The sequence below is a fragment of the Venturia canescens genome, chromosome 4 (assembly GCF_019457755.1).
Source record: "Venturia canescens isolate UGA chromosome 4, ASM1945775v1, whole genome shotgun sequence".
In the NCBI taxonomy this organism is placed as follows: Eukaryota; Metazoa; Arthropoda; class Insecta; order Hymenoptera; family Ichneumonidae; genus Venturia; species Venturia canescens.
Window position 1 is genome coordinate 23,828,047 of NC_057424.1, and position 11,735 is coordinate 23,839,781.

General features: G+C 34.6%; 4 protein-coding genes across 5 annotated transcripts; 1 reads left to right on the forward strand and 3 right to left on the reverse strand.

Annotated features, from left to right (window-relative positions):
• Positions 1–28: 28 nt before the first annotated feature.
• LOC122408705 (coiled-coil domain-containing protein 115-like) lies at positions 29–817 on the reverse strand. The gene is made up of 2 exons (XM_043415669.1): positions 676–817; positions 29–595 (listed from the first exon to the last, which is right to left on the reverse strand). The coding sequence occupies exon 2, from the start codon at positions 591–593 to the stop codon at positions 111–113; it is 483 nt and encodes a 160-aa protein (XP_043271604.1). The 5' UTR covers positions 594–595; positions 676–817; the 3' UTR covers positions 29–110.
• A 382-nt stretch (positions 818–1,199) lies between these two features.
• PIG-B (phosphatidylinositol glycan anchor biosynthesis class B) lies at positions 1,200–2,946 on the reverse strand. The gene has a single exon (XM_043415659.1). It carries the CDS (start codon positions 2,809–2,811, stop codon positions 1,333–1,335), a length of 1,479 nt encoding a protein of 492 aa, XP_043271594.1. The 5' UTR covers positions 2,812–2,946; the 3' UTR covers positions 1,200–1,332.
• A 204-nt stretch (positions 2,947–3,150) lies between these two features.
• Zwilch (zwilch kinetochore protein) lies at positions 3,151–6,533 on the forward strand. Its single transcript, XM_043415657.1, has 11 exons — positions 3,151–3,423; positions 3,502–3,571; positions 3,642–3,774; positions 3,940–4,174; positions 4,255–4,419; positions 4,493–4,669; positions 4,819–5,118; positions 5,205–5,443; positions 5,534–5,764; positions 5,870–5,982; positions 6,114–6,533. Exons 1-11 carry the CDS (start codon positions 3,289–3,291, stop codon positions 6,182–6,184), a joined length of 1,869 nt encoding a protein of 622 aa, XP_043271592.1. The 5' UTR covers positions 3,151–3,288; the 3' UTR covers positions 6,185–6,533.
• Positions 6,534–7,610: 1,077 nt separating this feature from the next.
• CenG1A (Centaurin-gamma-1A) lies at positions 7,611–11,709 on the reverse strand. Of its 2 annotated transcripts, XM_043415653.1 has the most exons (13): positions 11,572–11,705; positions 11,276–11,454; positions 10,912–11,144; positions 10,508–10,649; positions 10,291–10,422; positions 10,051–10,208; positions 9,757–9,902; positions 9,352–9,653; positions 8,991–9,218; positions 8,746–8,863; positions 8,460–8,672; positions 8,142–8,286; positions 7,611–8,059 (listed from the first exon to the last, which is right to left on the reverse strand). In XM_043415653.1, the coding sequence occupies exons 2-13, from the start codon at positions 11,439–11,441 to the stop codon at positions 7,898–7,900; spliced, it is 2,145 nt and encodes a 714-aa protein (XP_043271588.1). In that variant the 5' UTR covers positions 11,442–11,454; positions 11,572–11,705; the 3' UTR covers positions 7,611–7,897. The 2 variants fall into 2 exon arrangements, with proteins under 2 accessions (XP_043271588.1, XP_043271587.1); XM_043415652.1 differs by having other exon boundaries at positions 11,276–11,709.
• Between the last annotated feature and the right edge of the window lie 26 nt (positions 11,710–11,735).

Consider the following 11,735-nt stretch of genomic DNA (forward strand, 5'->3'; position numbering starts at 1 on the left):
GGAGAAATGAGTGGCAAATTCAGAGTGGTTGTTTAGTGGTAATTTTCTTTTTATTTATTATTATAAACATTGTTCGTATCGGACATGGCAGTAATCGATCAAAAAAATAATTATTTAGTTAGATTTTTTTTCAGTGTTCGAAGGGCTTCCAGTTCGTTAGGAATAGAATCAAGTTCGGAATTAATATTAGCAGCTTCAACAACAAAATACAAAGATTCTTGAAATCTTTTTTGTGCGCTCTTTAAATTTTGTGGAACCAAAACACCAAACCACTTGATAGGATCATACGATTTTTCTCCATTTGTCTTTGATGCTTTTAAGCTTATATCGAAATTGGGTAAATCTTTGCCTCTTCTTTCGATCAAATTTCTTTCCAATTCAAAAAGGGAATCAACTTGACCGTCTTGAGGTACTTGTAGAATTCCTATTGATTCTTTCCCACGTATGTAACGGGCTTTTGCCAATTCTATATGACCTTCACGAATTAGTTTTTCCAGTTCGATATTCACTGACACTCTTTTCTCCATTAGTTCCAATGATCTTAGGCTTAACTTGTCGAGTTCTTCGCACACATCTTCAATAGTTTTTTCCATTTCTAAAAAAAAATTCTGAGCAATTTCCATTCTTTTTTCTCTAAATTATGAAAAACCTTCAAGGCTTTGGAGGTTAACTAACCTGTCGTTTAATATTGATGAGTCAGAAATATTCAATTTATATAATTTTTTATTTTTCGAGATTTTCTCAACCAGCATTATTCGGCACAATACATAACGTCTGATTATATCAAATAAAAAATTAAAACATCACTTGCTTTCTTTGACACCTTATTTACATTGGTGCTACCCATGGACGCTCAAATCACATGCTAAACAACAGAACAGATGATCATGTGATGACACCAGTGGCGCTCAATGTTCGATTCTTTCCGGAGCGTGCTGTCTCCTCAAAATGATATTTATTGTAAAAATATAGGTTTACGATCGTCACAATTTAGACTTTTCAATTAGATTAGTCGAGGGAGATCTATAGTTGGGATGAATACGGAGGATTCGTAAAAAAATCGTTATGTGAACCACATTTGTGTGTTTTATCTTCGGAAGAGGGGCGGAGGGGGAGGGAAGAAACTTTCTCGTGTTCATTTTCCAAGCAGCTTTTAATTAAGACAAGTAGAGTTTCTTTGAAATGAATATCTAGAGAAATTTTAATGAAAAAATAGATGTATTTCATAAAATATCTTAATTTTACAAACGTATCTACATTTTTCGATCGATATTTGAATTCTAAGACGATTTTGATGATGCGATGGAATATAAATTTATCTATCGGATCTGATCATTTATGTTTATAAACTTCTATGTATTCACCGTAATTGGATTGGGGGAAATGGGCATGAAAGACTTTGGCCAATAATCGGTAATTTTTAAGAAAAGGTATTATTTTTGGAGAAAGATTATCAAAAACAACGAGAATGTCAGCACGAAAATTATTGTTTTTCTCTATCTTTGTATTTAGCCATAGCATTGGGTCCTGGAAGAACTCATAAGCTTCGTCAAGATAATTTGGCAAATTGTTCAAATTAGGTTCGCAAGTGAGAAACTTTATGGGCACATTAATATGAAGATGACTGTACAAGGGAGTTGAATGACAGGGTGTCAAAAACATTAGATCTTTACTTGTAGCGTTATGAATTTTTAATTCCGACTGCAACAATCTCATGACATCGAGGGAGCCTCTTTGATGAATGAGACAAATATATAATCCAGGTAAAAGGTTGCTGATAATAAATACACCCAAAAATATTTTTCGTCTGAATTCCGTGATCCTGAACGATAGTGGAATATTATTTCTGTTGGTACTGATACGAATGAGAATAGGTAAGAGAGACAATATGAATCTAAACTCTTTGTGAGGAAGAGCAGAGTAAACAATAAGAGTCCAGCATGTAACAGCAATCATCAATAAATCTTGATGCCGAGAAAAAGAATCTCTGAAAGCTCCAAGAGCAGCGAGAGGAAAAATGAATGCCTGTAAGCCGAGTACAACTGGCAAACCGACAATAAAATACCACAGGAAATTGTGTGTGCCATAGAATTCAGCAATACTATTCAGGATGTTTACTTTGAAGAATTCCCAGGGTGTTATAACAAAAGTGCCATAACAAAGAGAGTCAATAAGGACTGAGTAAAAAAAAGTAGCTGATCCGATTAGGACATATTTTTTTATCATTTCGAGAGGTCTCTTGGAATTTGCATAAATGTGGTAAATGCAGAGCGGAGTCCAGAGTACAGCTGCCGTCGGTCTGGTTGTAGTGAGAAATCCAACGATCCACAAAAATCCATAACCACGAGAATTTCCACCAGGCCACGGAAAAATTGAAAGCGCTATTGTCGTCAAAGCTGTTTCAAGACTGTTAGCTAAGGTTCTTGTAGCACAATAATACCAAAACCAGTTTGTAGAGATGCTTAACAAAGCCCATTTGCTTCGTGTCCAAATATAAAACCTGTAGTCCGCATAGCCGCTAATCAAAGCTTGAAATATCCTTGGCACATTCGTTAGTAACATTACACTATCCAAACCCAGTACCGCCAATATACGATACAATATTGAGATGAGAAAGGGATAGATGTAACTTCGAATCTTCGCTTGCCATTCCCACGTCAAGTAGCCGTAGCCGAATGCTAAACGGTGTGCGACTTCCAAAGACTGCCAATATTCATCCGGAACGTGAAACGTTTGTACAACGTAAACGGAAATTAACCTCCAAATTATGAGGAGCACCAAAATGCTCAGTTGATTCGGTGGACATCTCATTTTCTATCGCGAAGAAAAGGATTCGCTGTTTTATTAGAATCATTTACTGTTTACTTTTTTATTCGGTCCGATCATCACATCGTTGAGCAAATATAACCGTTCTTTACAGCCATTGTTGCAAGCCAAGTTCTGACTGGTTCTGACTCTGACTGACTTTCTGAATATCAATAGGCTGAAAAAAAAGCGGAGTGTCGTTTTTTGTGACGTTGTTACTAGACGAATGTTAAACGATTTCAATTGGTCAACTGCAATAGGATTTTCAGCAACCTCAACCCACTGACCAATAGCAAACTTATGTGCACTCTCATCGTCAGGTTCTATTGGCTAACGCTTACAATTAGTAGCAGTACCGCGTAAACTTTTGTCCTCACATGCGCAAGTATCTCTATCAGTTCAATGCGCATAACGTACATTTGTTGTTTATATCGAGCACATTCAAATTGCACTTGATAAAAAATATTCATACTCGAGAAAACAATGAACGAATTCCAGATTATAAACAGTGTTTTAAAAGGTGAAGCTGTTGTGGTTGATGAAAAACATTTCACTTATGTTGAAAGGCTTTTTCCCCAATTAGGCGAGAGTCCAAAAATATTTCTCATCTGCAAAAGTGTGGGTAGATTATTCTATTTTGTTTTGAGTCATTTTGTAAATGAGTGTAATTTTTTTTAAACGTTTCTTTTATACCAGATTGTATCGACCATCAATTCTGCGCATCGAGAATTGACGAAAATAACAGATGAATCTTTAGAAGTAACAAGTAAGTTTTTGTTCTATATGTCAATATTTGATTTGTGTCTTGCTGTATGAGAACACTCAACGTTTTTTAGATCATGATGTTACTGGATCACCCTTGAAACACTCTTTTGGTGAAGAAAGTTTCAATTTTACAATTCTTAGCACAAAAAGAAATTGGGCCAAAGATGAAGAAAACTACATGCCGTTGTCTAGACTTCGAGCAAAGTAAATAGAAACCATGCAATATTAATTTTGAAGTTTGGATTCAATTTTGGAAGATGATTAACAATTTATGAATCCTTCAAAATTTATTAGTTTCATTATTTAGGTTTATTGGAAGTACTACATACAACTGTAAATAAAATACAGAAAATAGAATTTCATTTTCAGTACCATATTGAACCTATGTCTTGAATGTCACAATGCAAAATGGTCAATGCCTGTATTTGTTCTTTGTGATGGTTCTGACAAAGAAAGCACAGTTTTACTTGGAACATTTAGAGAGTCAGAATGGTTTTCCACTATGAAAGTTTGCGTCAAAGGTTTGGTAGGATCTTCGGAAGTTCATAATTCCAGCTCACTGATGGAAGAACACTTGAAATTATCTTCTGCGTCCGAACATGAGGTACGATACAGCAAATTAGTTGTTATTCTAATCATACGATCTATCTTTTCGCAATTATGCTTGAATTTCTAGTTTTTCAGGTAATCGTAGTTGCATCAAGCACATACGAGTTTTTTGGGACCAATAAAAATTCTGTAGACTGGACAGAGAATGAGAAAACTAATTTTGAAGGATATTTAGGCTTGGAATTGAGCTGGAATACTTTGTCGTTTTTACCACCTACGAGAATAATTTCCAATCATTTGGTATGTGCAATATCTCTAGAGAGAACCATAATCGCATTCATCTATAGTAAAATGAACATGATATATTTTCAAGGTGGCTGAAGTAGCAGTTGGATGGAAAGACAGTCCATTGAGTGATCTGTGGAATCAGCTATTATTGCTCAACGAGTACTTGATGATTCTTGATACATATCAGAAAAAAAATTTGAGTTCCAGATATAGCGTTATGCCCTTGATGTTTCCACAAAGTTTCAGCACTCCTTACATCAAGGTATTTTTCTTAAAAATCGTTTTAAAATTAATGAGTTCGATTGGAGCAATGGATTGGAATAGTACTATGTTTTATGAATTTTAATATTTAAAATTTCTTGATTTACTTTTATGCTTATAATTCTTATAACGCAAATTAAATCATTACAGAAATCGGAACATTTATTAGAAAATTTGAATCGTCTTTTGAGCGGGGATACTGATTATGAAAATGATGATGATGATGATGATCACTCAGTTCGTAAGGACAAACGACCTTTTAATACCGCTGCAGGGTTTGACGATGATGCCCTTTTGCGAAATAACTTGAACGAATTATCCTCTAGACAAAATCTTGATTTTACTGATCATCTTTGGCGATTGTGCATCGGTGCAAGCGATTATGCGCAAATGACGGATTGTCTTCATACAGTTTTTGAAGAAATTGTTAATAATCATTACAAACCGCAGGTGACAGATCCTCGTTTAAGAAACGTGTAACACGATTAAGTTCCATGAAACAATGAAAAAAAATAATGATTTTGTTTTTCATTTAGATAAACGGATTACAACCGACGCGACTTGCTAATCTAATAAATGATTTGACATCCCAAAATGCTACGGTGCCTTCGCTTGCTGGAAGTCTTCCACTGGAACTTGTCATTGATATGGGCATGGAAAAAATGATTCGGGATTACAAGTATTTATTGTTGAGTGGGAATCTCGCTGATTTGCATAATATGCGTGAAAAATTATCAAACGTTTCCACAGAGGATTTTAACATTGATAATTATAGGTTGAGAATTGTTTTTTCTAGTTTGTTTTTTTTTTTCAATCATGTCGGAAATGAAATTTTTCATTTCGCATTATTTCACGAATCTTTCAGAACACTCCTGACAGCCATGGCTCGAATTCACATCTGCCTCGAGTTTTTGCTTCTCGTGCAAAACAATTTGGCCTGCAGATTGGACATGTCTTACGCCTTTTTCGATTATACCATGAAATGGTATACGTCAAATGAGTCACCGATTAAATCTTTTAACGATTTGATCGATAACCCGATTTACACATTGAAAGCACCGGGATCGAATGCAGTGCTAAAAGAAGTTGCCAAAGCGTAAGAAAAGATCTGGCATTGGCTTTCCTACATTTTTTTTTTATTTCCGTTTTTCACTTTATGCCAAATTGGAAAACGACGATTCAACTGATGATTTTTTTGTAGTTTACCGAATACGTGGCGAGCTACGTTAACTTCGTGTCGTCAAACTAGAAAATCTACAACTACGACATACTACAGTCTTGTGCCAATATTTCCTCCAAATATTTATAACGCAGGTGTGTAATGAAACTAATTTACACGCAGCACATCAAATTTAGTGCAATCAAAATATTGATGTTCCTCTAAGAAGCCTAGTATGAAGCAGGCGAACTTACGTTTTATTATCAAGTCCATTTTCTTTCTTCAGATGATCCAATCGAAGGAGAAGAAAGTTTCCACGTTACGAAAGTCATTTCGTCCTCGTACAAAATTTGTTAAATCGACTGAGGAATAAAATGCGCTATCAATTAAATAATTGACTCGTGTGTGGAGTTGGTGTACAACTTTTTTCATGAAAAACATCCATTCGGATGTTTTTTATCTTCAACTGAAGCAAGGTTGCAAGAAAATTCTGAAAATTAAGAAGTTGGAAGCGATCTTCGGAGGAACAAGTATGAAGGGGCCTTGCTGAAGTTTCGAATAATAATCCCAATTTCATTATTAGTTAGAAAAAAGAAATAATCGCATACTATATATATATATATATATATTTTGTTCGTTAACGTGATAATTGTAAAAGCATAGTTCGAATACATTCAATGTATAAATATAACTACATGTATGAGTGCTTTTGTACTTCTCAGTCATTGACAACGTACACTCGATTATCTTGCTAAAAAATCTTTCGCATTCGAGTTAAATATATATGCGTTTATTGAGGGATGATTTGTTTCAAGTAGTGCCAATAGCTTTAAATACATCAAAATTGAGGTGGATTAAAATTCAAATCTTTCATGATTATATATAAAAAGGTACTTTAAAAACGCATAGAGCATTAACGATTTAGAGGTTGTGATAAAATCCAAACTTATTTGCATAAACAATAAAAGTAACATTGAATTTTTTGAATATTATTTGGCACCATTCTTGAAAACAAAGTGTTGAGTTGAAAATTTGAAGAATAAAAAGACAATAATCAATTCACCCTGACACATATTCATATATATTTATATATATATATAACATAGCTACGTCATGCAAAAATTCATGCGAACCGGATTGTTAGTTGACTGTCGCCACATTGAAAATCCATTACTTTATATAATGAAATTACAAATTTGTGAGGTAGCTACCGCAACTAGGCACATATCTGATGAGTCTTAGAATTGAAGAAAAATACGCTGTGACAATTGTATTGTTCAGCAATGTTAAAAATTCTGAACACTGCATTCGCAAAATTGTTCACGCTTAGTTATGATGTATGAAAAATCATATCCGTTTTTTAGTGGCAACTTAAATGCGATCAGCCCACTCACGCGACCAATACTTAGTGCCGTAACTACCTTAATTATATACCTCTGGTGAGTTTCACATAATACAGTGCTGATTATGGATTTATTTTAGTCTCGTACAGCGAAAAGTTTCGTCAATGACTTTATATTGCTTCGTACTCCGTTTTCATTCGTTCTCCAAAAAAAAAAAAAAAAAAAAATTACCGAAATGAATTGATGAATTTAGTTTGAGTCGAGGATAGGTGCTCCGAGTCCTACGTTGAACAAATCTGAACTAGATAGTAGTAGTAATAATAATAATAACAACAATGCTTCGATAGACGGGACGAGACGTTAAACTTATGATTCGGGCACATTTAGTACACGTATACGATAAATAAAATTTCCTTTTCGAGGATACACAAAGAACGATGTATAATTCACGCGATTTATTTGTCAGAAACTAAAACGAAAGTTAAAAATGCTCTCAAATCGCTATGAGCACATGACTTGCGTGATTTGACCATTTTTCCATTAATTTGTTAAATAAGAATGCGGGAAATTTACAATTAGGTGAATCACACGATGAAATAAGTACGTAGAGGAATAGGAAACCGTTTGGTTTGCCAGAATGTTGTGTCAGGTTCTAGCTATTAAAAAAACTCCCTCCGAGTCTCATCTCATTTTTTACACGGCCCGAACCAAGTTAATACTGTTTGGCTCATGTCTCCTCAACATTCGATATACTCGCTTGTTCCAGTACCTCCAATAACTTTTGCATTTCCATCGAGTCCGATGAGTTGTCCAGCGTTCTCTCTAACGCTCTAACGTAAGACATGCACGTTCGGCCTTCGTGATCGAGATTCTGTGGATTGGCTTTGTGCTAAAATGATAACAAAAAAGGAGGGTTAGTCCGAGAGAACTGGAATTTTCGTCACATGTTTTTTTCTAAATTTCTTATTTACCCAAATTAATAATTGGGCCATCGCTAAATTCCCTGTTGCACATGCAAGATGTAAAGGAGTCCGAAGATCTTCAGCGCTCACAGATATATTGACATCCTCGTAAGTGCACTTTGCCAGACATAACGTGAATGCTCGCATGTCACCGCTATACAATTATACGATTGAAAATAAAAAATCAAGTATTCTCGTCGTTATTAAAATTGGTCAATGATGGTTTTTTGAAATCTAAATATATCTCCAGAGAATAGTTTTTATTCTCGTTTTCTTTTGTCTAAGTTTGGAAGAAAAACGATACGAGTGAAAGTTCATGTTACTCACCGACAGACCGAATCAATGAGCAATTTTCCAAGAGATATATTAGGGTTAGTCGGTGGTAGAAATAACTTCTCCTCGTACTTCCATCGTATCCATTGTTCTTTTTCTTCTCTGGATGAATCAGAATTCGGCTTTTGTTTTCCATTCAAGCAGTATTCCCAAACACCGTTAGCGATATCGTTTCCAAGGGCCAGCATTACGCTCAATTGTCCTGCACTGAAAAAGTTATTTTCATCAGAAAAATTAATTCTTCAGATTTCATGAAAATATACGATATATTGAGACTTACGACCAATCGTCCAAATCCAACGATCGCACTTTCGATATGTGCGAACCCAAGTTTCTGTGTATACCGGAACACTCGATGCATACGAGTACACCGAGATTTAGACTCGCCCAGTCTGGATCTGGAAGTGACGTATGATCAAAGTTGAAAAAAAAATAATCTCGAAAGTTTCGAAAAGAATTTAGATTCATCCAATGCAAAAAGTAAGAATACAAACATTTTTTGCATAAAAAATTGAATAAACATACTTGCAGCTCCGCAATCAACGCACGCATCATTTCCCGAAACTTTGTTTTTTATACAATGCATCTTGAAAGCATCGGTCTCGTTTTTTTTATCACCGTCACTGTTCTGTAAACTTGATAGAATTTGTTGCTCGATCGCGGTGATCCAACTCTCGCGATCTTCGGCGTTGTTGGCTTCAAAATGCCAAGTTTTGTTCTCCAACGATATTATAGAAAATTCGAAACTGTCATCTGTAGGATCGGAATATTGAAAATGATATTTAATATATATTTTAATATTCGCTTTGAAGTAACGAAAATAATTTTCGGAAATATTTCGAAAATATATACTGTATGAATATATTTTCGAAAAACTTTTCTATACCCTGCGTCGGAGTTGACTTTGAGCCTTTTGGAGTCTTTCCAGGCACTTTCACCGTCACATATTGCAGCAGTATTTCTTTTCCATTCGTGTCGTTCATATAATCGTGCAAACTCGAATGATAAGTCAATCTACCGTCTTCCAAAAGAGTGACATATTTTTTCTTCCTTTCCTTCAGTGATTTGCTACTTCTCTTGAAGAGATATCCTTGTTTTGCAGGAATTTCTCTCCCTACTCCCATTTCTCCCATGTTGTATTTTTCTTTTTTTGATGGAGTAAATATGTTCGATTTTCTCCTAAATTTTCTAATATTGCAAAATAAAGTTTAAACAATGGTTACATAAAAAAACAATTTGGCCAAAAAATATTAGGGATCGTTAAAATTCAAATGTACGTTGAGCTCATCACCTGATTGTCGTCGGAGTCAAAATCGATGAGCGTAGTTCTCCATGTTGATTGTGAATATATTGAAAGCTATCGTTGGATAACGAGGATTCGCATTGCGTGATATTTTCCTGCATTGGGCGGAGGAATTCGTCCGTTTTTTCCATTATCTAGAAATAAAATTTTTCTTTGAGTGAATTGCTGGAAATCGTATATGACGTTGTTCTTTTTTTCAACTGATTTCATCGTATCGAAGCACGAAGGAGTTGTAGTAATAATTTTTTTTAAATCATATAATAATGTGTTGAGAAGTCTTACATTAACTTTTGAGGGACTGCCCATTTCCGAATCTTTGGTAGGTGGCAGTAGAGTTTTTGAAATCACAGGTATAGAGTATTTCGTTTCGTTATCTCCCAAATTTTGCCCATTACATCGCGCGTGTTTGGTAGATAATTTTTGGATTATTTTTTGACAAACTGTAACAAAAGAGCTCAATTATCAGATCCACTGATAAATTTGAGAAATTGAATATTATTAGACAGCTAAAATTTCCATTACCGTCTTCAAAGACTTCTTCCACATTTAAGCCATAAATGGCACAGGTTTCATAATAGGGGCATCTCAAGTCGCAAGCCAACTTTCTTGGCTGTATATCTTTTATCACACGAGGACTCGTGCCACTGATCGAATCTAGAGATAGAATCAAAATTCATTCATGGACAAGCTCTTGAGTTCATTGATATCGGTTCTTATCGAATTAACTTTTCTAACGAACCTTGTACTCCTACTATGATTTTTGGTACATCGGACATATTTCGAAAAGAACACATTTTATTATAGTAACTGCATACTACTGAAAAGCTTTCTTCGCTTGCTAAGCTAAATACCAGTAGTACAGCGTCTATCCAAGAAGAAAACTGAAATAAATTATTTTTCTTTTAATGCCGTTGGAAAAAAATGTTCAGAAAATATTTTTTCATGGTAGATAATTTATTAATGTCTCAAAATTTTTGTTTCTTTATTCAATCTGATCAGTCCAAAAAATGAAATAACTCTTATTGTACAATGAATTTTGTAATTACAAAAATCAATTGAATCTTCATGATGAGTATTTTTTTCATTTGAGCAACGCAAACTTAGATATTTTGCTGTACAAGTTATTGTCTGAGAGGTAAATACCTGTGATTCCGGTACCCCCCCTTCATCTCTGATGAGCAATAAATAACTTTGTTCATTAATAAAGACTTCTTTTTTGAATCGTCCTCCTTCTGGGGATTCTTCATGCATAAAAGATCCGGTTAGGTATCTATGAACAAGGGCCGATTTTCCTGATTCATAAGAGCCGATAATTCCAAGATGTAGCTCCGGAACGTGTCTGGCGAGTGTCCATTCATGACTATTGACGAAAGAATCTGAAAATCGAATGGACCAAATAAGGAAATTTAGTTGATAATCAGTGAGAAACAAGATTAATAAAAATATAACAATAACTGATTAGTCAGGAAAAACAGCTGTTCTACTTGGAGACATCGAATTTTCATACCTTCAATGGCAACAACATGTTCACGTATTTGTTTAGCAATCTGTGTATCCGAGATAAGATCTATAAGGTCGTAAATAGCGTATATTGATGGATGAACACTTTCAAAACGTTGTATCTCTTGTCTTATGGTGAAGGAATGGTCTTGTCCACTTTGGCCAGATGTCATTTTTTCAGACCAACTGTATAACGTTTTTATCGTTATTCTTTTTTTATATTAAATATTTTTTACGTTATTTAAGAATAATTTTTGTATCATTATCAATTGTTTTTAATTTACGGAAGGTGTTTATATCTACATGTCACGAGGATGTTTGATATTGCTAATGAGTGATGTGTAAAACTGTCAAATTCTCATATTTATAAACATCATTGAGAGTACAGGAAAATTTAGGGCCTAGGGCGAACAGGTTATTTGACGCAACTACGTTCCATGAAAAAAAAATAGCGTAGCAAGGTAGTT

Coding starts and splice junctions, on each gene's coding strand:
- LOC122408705 (XM_043415669.1), bottom strand. CDS start 593: ATGGAAAAAACTATTGAAGATGTGTGCGAAGAACTCGACAAGTTAAGC.
- PIG-B (XM_043415659.1), bottom strand. CDS start 2,811: ATGAGATGTCCACCGAATCAACTGAGCATTTTGGTGCTCCTCATAATT.
- Zwilch (XM_043415657.1), top strand. CDS start 3,289: ATGAACGAATTCCAGATTATAAACAGTGTTTTAAAAGGTGAAGCTGTT. Junction 3,572..3,641: donor TGAATCTTTAGAAGTAACAA/GTAAGTTTTTGT, acceptor AACGTTTTTTAG/ATCATGATGTTACTGGATCA. Junction 3,775..3,939: donor TTGTCTAGACTTCGAGCAAA/GTAAATAGAAAC, acceptor TTTCATTTTCAG/TACCATATTGAACCTATGTC.
- CenG1A (XM_043415652.1), bottom strand. CDS start 11,441: ATGACATCTGGCCAAAGTGGACAAGACCATTCCTTCACCATAAGACAA. Junction 10,650..10,911: donor GGGGGGTACCGGAATCACAG/GTATTTACCTCT, acceptor AATTTATTTCAG/TTTTCTTCTTGGATAGACGC. Junction 9,219..9,351: donor AAAGTCAACTCCGACGCAGG/GTATAGAAAAGT, acceptor CCGATCCTACAG/ATGACAGTTTCGAATTTTCT.